At 39.0% G+C, this 9,902-nt stretch overlaps 1 protein-coding gene across 1 annotated transcript; it reads left to right on the top strand.

Annotated features, from left to right (window-relative positions):
- The first annotated feature begins 1,735 nt into the window (after window positions 1-1,735).
- LOC138889911 (uncharacterized) lies at window positions 1,736-2,059 on the top strand. The gene has a single exon (XM_070173258.1). It carries the CDS (start codon window positions 1,736-1,738, stop codon window positions 2,057-2,059), a length of 324 nt encoding a protein of 107 aa, XP_070029359.1.
- The last annotated feature ends 7,843 nt before the right edge of the window (window positions 2,060-9,902 follow it).

Here is a 9,902-nt window from a genome sequence, read left to right as displayed (position 1 = left end):
GGATATGATGACCACACAATAATGTCACGTGTAACCCCTCATCGAGGAGCGATTACCGGATATTGTGTGGGGTGATCCATATTATTTATAAACCTAGGACCCCCTTCCCTTTACTTGTTTATTACGTTGTTTACCTTTCAGTGTTTCAAACTGTTTTTCTCAAATTTCAGCTTGCCTTTCACTTCTTTAATTTTATCTATTTGCAACCATTATGTGAAAACCCCCTCATATTTGAAACTCTTACTTGCTTACTTTAAGTCACAATTATAGTATGGCCGGGAACCACACTAGTGGATCCTGAGGGGTGCCTAACACCTTCCCTTCGGGGTAATTTCAAGCCCTTACCCAATCTCTGATTTTCTAAATCAAACTCATCTTAGTGTCCTAATGCACTTTAATCATTAGGTTACAACTCTTCTCTTTTAATACCCATTTAAAAGAGTTGCCAATGTCATAAACCCGATTTCGCGATAAAAAAGGGGCACGACAACAATCATTCGTAGATTGCTTCGCTGGTTATCATCAGATCTGGATGGATGAGGAAGATGCTGAGAAACGGCTTTTATTACGCCGTGGGGAGTGTACTATTACAATATGATGCCATTCGGCCTAAAGAATGCAGGGGCCACCTACATGAGGGCCATGACTACCATCTTCCATTATATGATACACAAGAAGATAGAGGTATATGTGGATGATGTTATTATCAAACCAAGAAGGCCACTAACCACATAGAAGATCTGAGGAAGTTCTTCAACAGACTACGGAGATACAACCTGAAACTAAACCCAGCAAAATGCGCATTTGGGGTTCATGCTGGGAAATTGCTTGGGTTTATTGTGAGCTGTCGAGGAATAGAACGGGACCCATCGAAAGTCAAAGCAATTCTAGACTACCACCGCCAAGGAAGAAGAAGGATGTGATGAATTTCTTGGGAAGGCTTAACTACATCAGCCGATTCATAGCACAGTCTACAGTTATCTGTGAGCCAATCTTTAAGATGTTAAAGAAGGATGCCGCCACAAAATGGACCGCTGACTACCAAAAGTCCTTCGACAAAATCAAGGAGTACCTGTCAACACTACCAGTCTTAGTCCCACCTGAGCCAGGTAGACCCTTATTACTCTACCTTGCAGTGTTAGATAGAGCTTTTTGCTTCCTTCTGGGCAGAATGATGAAATAAGGAGGAAGGAACAAGCCATTTATTATCTCAGTAAGAAGTTCACCCCATATGAGGCCTGACATTCTCTATTGGAGCGCACCTGTTATGCTTTGAGTTGGGTAGCTCAGAAGCTGAGACATTACTTCTGGGCCTATACTACATATCTTATATCGAGAATAGATCCCTTGAAGTACATTTTTCAGAAGCCCATGCCCACCGGCAAGCTAGCCAAGTGGCAAATCCTGTTGAGTGAGTTCGACATTGTTTACGTAACTCAGAAAGTGGTCAAGGGACAGGCATTGGCAGACCACCTTGCTGAAAACCCCGTGGATGGAGGATACGAACCCTGAAAACGTATTTTCCCGATGAAGAGGTATCATTCGTAGGAGAAGACATTGCGGAATACTATGATGGTTAGAGAATGTTCTTCGATGGAGCAGCAAACTCAAAGGAGTTGGCATAGGAGGAGTCCTAATATCAGAAACCGGTCAGCATTATCCAGTGTCTGCCAAACTCAGGTTCCCCTGCACCAACAATATGGCCGAGTATGAAGCCTGCATCTTAGGACTCAAAATGGCCATTGACATGAACATTCAAGAGCTGCTAGTGATTAGAGATTTAGACTTGCTTATACATCAGGTACGATTAGAATGGACGACCAAGAACTCCAAGATACTCCCACATCTGCATCATGTACGGGAATTGAGAAAGAGGTTCACGAAGACGAAATTCAAGCATGTTTCCAGAATCCAGAATGAGTTCGTCGATGCATTAGCTACCCTATCATCTATGATACAACATCCCAATAAGAATTTCATTGATCCTATTCTGGTGAAAATCCACAATCAGCGAGCTTACTGTGCCCATGTTGAAGAGGAAGTAGACGGAAAGCCTTAGTTTCATGATATCAAGGAACATTTGGCAAAATGAGAGTACCCGGAGCTTGCTAATCCTACTCAAAAACACACACTTCAGAGATTATCCAACAACTTCTTTCATAGTGGAGGAATCATGTATAGGAGGACTCCCGATTTAGGATTATTAAGATGTGTCCATGCAAAGGAAGCATCCAGGCTACTAGAGGAAATTTATTCTGGGACCTGCGGTCCACATATGAACTGTTTTATCTTAGCAAAAAAGATAATCCGGGATGGCTACTTTTGGATGACTATAGAGACGTACTACATCAAGTATGTCTGGAAATGCCACCGCTATCAGATACATGCATACATGATAAAGGTACCTCCAAGCGAACTTAACACAACAAGCTCACCGTGGCCGTTTGCCGCCTGGGGAATGGACGTTATTGGACCAATTGAGCCTGCTGCTTCCAATGGACACATGTTTATCATAGTAGCCATCAACTATTTCACCAAACGGGTCAAAGCAGCATCCTACAAAGCAGTGACTAAGAAAGTCGTGGCAGACTTTGTCCGCGACCGCATTGTTTGTCGATTCGGAATTCCAGAGTCAATCATTACTGATAATGGCTCCAACCTCAACAACGACTTAATGAAAGTTATGTACGAAACCTTCAAGATCAAACCCAAGAATTCAACAGCCTACAGACCTCAGATGAATGGAGCTGTAGAAGCCGCCAACAAGAATATTAAGAAGATATTGAGGAAAATGATAAAGAATCACAGACAGTGGAATGAGAAATTATCATTTGCTCTATTAGGGTATCGCACCATAGTCCGCACATCAACCGGGGCAACCCCGTATATGCTGGTTTACGGTATAGAGGCTGTCATTCCCGCTGAGGTAGAAATTCCTTCCGTAAGGATCATACAAGAAGCTGAGCTAAACGACGCAGAGTGGGTAAAATGTCGTTATGAGCAACTAGCCCTTATAGACGGAAAGAGAATGAATGCAGTCCACCATAGTCAACTCCATCAGAACAGAATGTCTAGAGCCTTCAATAAAAGAGTCAAGCCAAGACAGTTCACACCGGGGCAGCTGGTGTTAAAGAAAATTTTTCCGCATCAAGATGAAGCCAAAGGGAAGTTCTCTCACAACTGGCAGGGTCCATACATCGTTCACCGGGTTTTGACAGAAGGAGCCCTCATACTTGCAGAAATGGACGAGGAAGTCTGGCCAAAGCCGATCAATTCAGATGCAGTGAAGCATTACTATATGTAATCATTATGCTTTCCTTATATGATGTAAATTGAATTATGCCTGACCTAATTCCCATTTAAGAGGGGATACGTAGGCGGCCCTATGGGTTCGGTCACAATTCAATAAAATTTCATTTCCTCCGCAATTGGAAACGGGGCAGAATTTTGAGGAAAACCCTCAAAATTCCAAAGTAATTTTAGCCGATCGCCACATGAGCGACAGTTAGAAATGTCAACCCATCAAATTGGGGCAAAATTTTGAGGAGGACCCTCAAAATTCCGTAGTAGGAGAGGTTGCAATATCCTAAACTACGTCATAGTCGTTGGTTCATCTAAAAGCTATTTTTAATTTATGTCATACTTTTACAAAATCATGCATGTTATTATTGAAACTGCTTTGATTAGCAACACTACCCCATTAATATAGACGATATCACCAGATCAAAGCCGAACGAGTCATGTAAAGCCAGCAGGGATACAAGCTAACCTTCCCCTTACAAAACTCACGATTTTTCTTTGAATGAAGGCACTAGGATTGTGAAATCATTAGACATACTGTACGCCCACGAGATAAACATTGTTCAAAATACGATTCTCTGAACCGTTACACTTACCAACATTTGCTATCATCACACTCCAGTGATGTTCCGTATGTCACAATGTTCTCAGTAATGACAACACCGCAGTCTGCTATTAGCTAAGAAAACTCTACTGTCATTTGTTATCTTATTTATTGCATAAGGCTACCATTCTGCCTTCCGAGAACAAACGTTTTCTCCATCTGCATTGGCATTGCATAAGGCTACTATTCTGCTTTCCAATTCGCATAAGGCTACCATTATGCCTTCTGAGGTTAAGCTCTACCTCCATCTGCATCTGCATTGCATAAGGCTACTATTCTGCCTTCCAATCTACATAAGACTACCATTCTGCCTTCCGAGGCTAAGCTCTGCCTCCAATTTTCTTCAAATCTAAGCACTATCCCAAACATTATTTATCTCACTTCTCTTTCGGGCTAAGCTTCGCCCTTCAATTTGCAAGACTGGTCTCTGTCTTGTTCGCATCATACTACTACATCCTTCATGGGCTGAAATATCACCAACTCATCCAAAGGCATCATCGTTCGGAGGCACCATCTTTATTGCCCGAGAACACTATGTCATGGCTTGAGGATCTCTTTCAATCTTTTGCATATCATTATTCAAAGGCGTCATGGTTCGGAGGCACCATCCTCATAGCCTGAGAACATCATTTCATGGCCTGCGAATCCTACACCAAACAACCCATGGCCCAGGACACCAAGGTCTGAGGACGCCATTCCTAACCGTCTAAAGACAATATTCATGGTCCAACGGGAATTTGCATCATGTTTAAATTTATGCACAGTATACGCTTGTGTTGCTTCTATTTGCAGGTAAGACGGCGAGCAACGACTATCCCAGCAGGAACGATCCCACTCCAATTCCCTCAAGCCATATCAAACCTAACCATTCCTGTAAACCGTTCACTCACCCAGCCTTAGATGTTGCATCCGTTCTTGAAATGGCTTCATCGGTATACTCCGCCGATGGATCCTGAACTACATACGACCTGCTTCCTGTAAAACCATGGATATGTAGGCAACTCAGAAACCAGGGTGTGGTGTAAACCTCTTCAAACCGTTTCGCTCGGTCAAAATTGGCTATCATATCTTTACCCGACAAATCTTTCATCCTTCCCGGGTAAAGAGGGGCAGCTATTGATACCCAATTTTTCCTCGTACTATTTTTAAATTTGCATATATACCTTCAAAATCACTTTTTATAATAATTGGTATTTTTCCATAATTTTTCATATTATTAATTTATTTTTTAATTTATTCAGTACTTTATATCCACTAATTATTCATAAATTACCTTACAAGTAATTTCAAAGTATTTCTTAGATCAATATATCATTTTAAATCCTATTAGGATTTAATTATTTCACAAATTAGCTAATTTGACATTGTTTGGCTATAATTACAATAATTTTGCAATTATAGCCTAATTGTACACTTTATGCTATTTTAATTCAATAATCAGTTATTTTATATTTTAAATATTATTTAATTACCTTAATTTTACCTATTTAGCTTTAATTTCATTTTATCTAATTATTAGCTATTTTTATTAATTATTTATTTAATTTTGATGGGTATTTAACAATTAGCCATTCTTATTTAAATTATAGCCTAATTAAACCTGGTCCAAATTAAATAACCCACCAAACCCAAGCCCAATGCACCATACCACCTGGACCCATCCCTCACTCAATCTGAACCATTGATTAATTTCAATCAACGGTCCAGATCCCCCTTACCATAATTAAACCCTAAGACTACACCCTCTCATTCTCTCATTCTCTCGGTCTCTCTATCTCTCTCTCTATATCTCTGGTCCTCTCTAGAATTTTTCCTTCTCCCCTTGTGAGCACGTGAATTTTGCCCTATATGAATTACTCTTATAGATTCAAGAAAATATTTTTCTCCCATTATTTGCAATTTTGTAGCATTTTTGTTGGCTGTTTGGATTGGTCTGTGCACAATTATTTTGTTTAAATCATAAAAATACAAAAATATATTGCATTTGCATTTAGGATTTAGTTTTACATTTTTAGATTAGTTAGTAAATTAGTTTGTTTTATAAAAGTGGAAAAATCACAAAAAAATAACTACTTTTGCATTTTTATTGTTTGATCTCGAATTTGGGTAGTTTTCTTTAAATTTAGCTTTAATTAGTCATGTTAATTAATATTTAGAATTAATTAGTGTGTTTGATAGGTTAATTTAGTTTTAGGATTTAATTTTAATTTTGGAAAAAAGGAAAAGAAATAAAAAGAAAGCTGAATTGAAAGCGAAAGGATATTGAATTGGGCCAAGTCTTTTAAAATTTCCCCAAGCCCAAATCATCTTACCCTTACCCAACCAAAACCATCCCAAACCCGTGTCCAACCCGGTCCGCCCCACCAATAAATCAAACGACGTCGTTTTCGTAGAGCTTAATCTCAGCTGTTGATCCCGTATGATCAGACGGACAGGAACTAGGGTCCCTTTAATATTTAACGGTCCGAATCTAGACCCCCCCTCTCTCATCGTCTCTCATCTCTCCACTTTCATAGAACTCAAACACAAATCCTAGAGCCGCCCTCTTTTCCCACCGCGTCTGCCCGACGGTGCCGGCCCCAACCCCCCTCCCGAATCAACACCCCAAACCCTCCTTCACTCCCCCATTCCAAGTCTTCACTTCTTTTCCCTCGAATCCTCACAGAACGCGTCGAATCTTAAATCGAAAGATGAACCCTAAAATCCCAAATTTCCAATTCAGGTTTTCATTGAAGATTTTAGGTCCATTTTGACATTATTCGTGTGTTTTTGATAAAGAACACACGATTAATCTTAGATTGAGCCAAAAATTGAATGATTTCGAAGAATCAGTCCCTATTTCTCATTTGTCCGAGATTCTTAGGTATTTTTCTTTACCTCTTGACATTTTTGTGTTCTTTTCTCATCTTCTTCCACTCTTTCTTTTATTTTCTGATTTTTTTATTTTTAATTTTTCACCATCTGTATTTGCATGTTAGATTTAGGTTGTGTTTGATTATTATTTGTGTTCTGTTTCTATGTTTGGATAGGTTGATTTTCGTTCTTGTTTTGGGCCGAAATATTTTTTGTTTCGAGTCTTTAAGGCTCTGAAAAGGTCATATTGATTCGGTTCCTGAAGATCAAATAGCCGAAAAAGGAGTTGAATTGGTTCTTTTCAGACCCATTAAATTGGGTCAATTTGACCCGGGTTCTATCTGGCCTCAAGGGATAATAACAGGGGCTTAAGGGGGTAGTTTAGGAACTCTAGGTAGAGGAATCTTTGTAACAGCCTAAGGAAACATCTAGGAAGCTGGGTGTTGGGACTAATGTAGAAATCTATTTTTTAAACTAAGATATCCTAAGCAAAAATGAAAACATAAAAAGGTGCAAAGTGCAAAAACTGATACCTTTAAGCTGTCATAATTGCTTGCTTATAAAGGCATCATTACTTGAGTAAAAAGTCAGAGAGGAGGGGATAAAAAAGCTGAAAAAATTGAGACTGCTGGAATAATTTGATAACACTGATTCCCTTGCATTTTTTTGGTGAAAATTCCTCGAAAAACACTGTTTAAAATTGAATTTCTAATCCTCTTCAGTAGATAGAATCCCCTGAAAGGCTAGATTCTGTGTTTGGTTGAAAAATGGCTTGATTTTTGGGTTTTGAAAAGCTGGTTTGAAGCTTTTTGGTTTGCTGAAGTTACTGTTCCATTACCTGAATCAAGTTGGTTTGCTTGCTTTGTTTCTTGCTTCCTGGGCTGCTGATTACTGGGTTGCAGCTGTTTATTGCTTCCTCACTTCTTTTTTCTCTTCAATTTCTAGGTATTTTCAACATCGTGGACATCACTTAGGTTGTAGTATGAAGTTTGGAGTTGAAATATGATTGAGAACTGATTTGTACTGAATTTTATCTCTTTCTCTTTTAATCTCATGTTTCCTGTATTGTTTAGCATTGAAATGTTTGGTCAGTATATCGAGTATTAGTGGGATATCAAGTAGGAAATTGAAGCTGTTAAGCGATTTGTTTCTTCTGTTTGGGTTAGTTTTGTTTGAGAATGGTTATAAGTGAAAGAGGTGCTCTGATTTGTAATATTAGTAATTTTAAGGTTGGTTTGAATGTTTTGCTAGCGTCTAAATGCTATATGATTAGGTTTGTCCTCGCATTAGTTGTTTTGATAGCCTGCTGAAAGGTTTTGCTTAAGGCTTAAAGTATATCATGTTTGTTTGTAACCTGGTATAGGAATTGGAATAGTACACAAGGCCAAATAGTGCTGCTTTGAATCAAATTTAGAAAAAGTGATCTTTCTTAGGCATGTGATCTAATCTTATAGCCCTCCAAGCTTATTGGTTCACATAAATTGTGTCAGGTATCTGTTCTTATTCAATAGGCTTCAAGGTTTCCTTTCAGGAGCTTTAAGTGTTCAAACATGAAGTGTTCTGAGTTTTTCGTGCATTTGTATCCTTATTAGTTCAGGTTGCCTTTGCTTATATCAATGAATGCTGCGTGACTTTAAGTTTGGATCGTGTGGAGTTTTGTTTTATAACCCAAAGTTTTTTTTTGGAGCTTAGAGTGGTTTGACCCTTCAGAGATTCGATCTCTAGCCAATACATACTGATTTCCATTCTTTTGTTAAATTTGGGCTCAATCTGGGCCCAGAATCTCGAAAGTATTTGGAGACAGAAAATGGTAGGCCCTGCTCCACGCGTTTTTGCTTGCTTCGAAATAGTCTCTCCTGTTGATGGCCATTGTGGGCCCAATTAGTATCGAATGATTGACCCAATTCCCCGTCGATATAAATCAGCTAAGTTTGGTTTCATGAAATTGATTCATTTCTTGTGCCCTTTAATCAATTAGCTAAACCCTTTAATTAGTGGAGGTGAGCCATACTAAATAACACAAATAACTTTTTACCCTCCGAAGGAGTTTGAATTACCTTTAAAAATTGGAAATCGAGGTGCGCCGTGCCAAATAAAATTTCAAAATGCATGGACCTCATTTAATTAATATTTTTATCCTTATAAATCGAGGCGCACCGTTTAGTGAATTTTCCATTGCCCTCGCAAAGTTAAAAATGTATAGTTGCTTTAGGCGCGTAATTTAAAATTACCTTCCTAAACTCGGGTGTGCATTTCATGTGACCCAAATCCGAATCTTAACAACATTAAATAAAATGTGTCTCGGACTGTGGGTGCATTTTATGTGGCATGGTCTAAAGACGTGTTTTAAATAACGTTGAAATCTTCCTTAAAATAAGTAAAAGTGGTTAATAAGTTATAATCTACCATAGGTCCAAACGTGTTTAAATTTAGATAATGAGCCAATAATAACAGTTGAGCGACCGTGCTAAAATCCCGAAATTCGGGAATGCATAACACCTTCTTCCGGGTTAACAAAATTCCTTACCCGGATTTCTGTGTCGCGGACTGTAAAACAGAGTCAATCTTTTTCTCGATTCGGGATTTGAACCAGTGACCTAGGACACTATAAATTATCCCAAGTAGCGACTCTGAATATTTAAATAAATAAATCACATTTCAATTGTCACTTTAAGTTGGAAAAACTCCCTTATACTCCATTTTCCGGGGGTGTAGGAAAAAGGAGTTGTGACAGCTCTGGCGACTCTGCTGGGGATCGAACCCAGAATCTCTGGTTTCAGGGTTTAGAATTCGAGCTTAGATGAATTGTTATATTTGGCTTTATCTGTTATCTGATTTTATTACATGTTTGGGCCTAATGTGCTAAATGATGCTTTTACCGCTTTGATATTATCTGAACTGTATATAAACTGCTATGAAACCCTTCTCTTCTCATCTTCGGGGATGTGTACACTGGCCGTGACTCCCTATTCTGTTAGTGTCATACATTGAAATAAGAAAGAGGCTCGGACAAGTTACTAAGCCGGATGGCCTTTTGGTTTCCAGTAGTAGCCCCCTCCTCAGCTTGAGTTGTTGACTCGGGTACGCAAGTCTAGAACAAATACCTAGGTTTTGAACCTAGAATAACTCAGCCTCATGCCGGATC

This window comes from Nicotiana sylvestris, chromosome 1 (genome assembly GCF_000393655.2).
Source record: "Nicotiana sylvestris chromosome 1, ASM39365v2, whole genome shotgun sequence".
Taxonomy (NCBI): domain Eukaryota; kingdom Viridiplantae; phylum Streptophyta; class Magnoliopsida; order Solanales; family Solanaceae; genus Nicotiana; species Nicotiana sylvestris.
The sequence above is the reverse complement of the archived record's forward strand: the minus strand, read 5'-3'. Positions and strand labels throughout refer to the sequence as shown.

Bases quoted from the DNA above. Each gene is read 5' to 3' on its own strand.
- LOC138889911 (XM_070173258.1), top strand. From the start codon at position 1,736: ATGGCCATTGACATGAACATTCAAGAGCTGCTAGTGATTAGAGATTTA.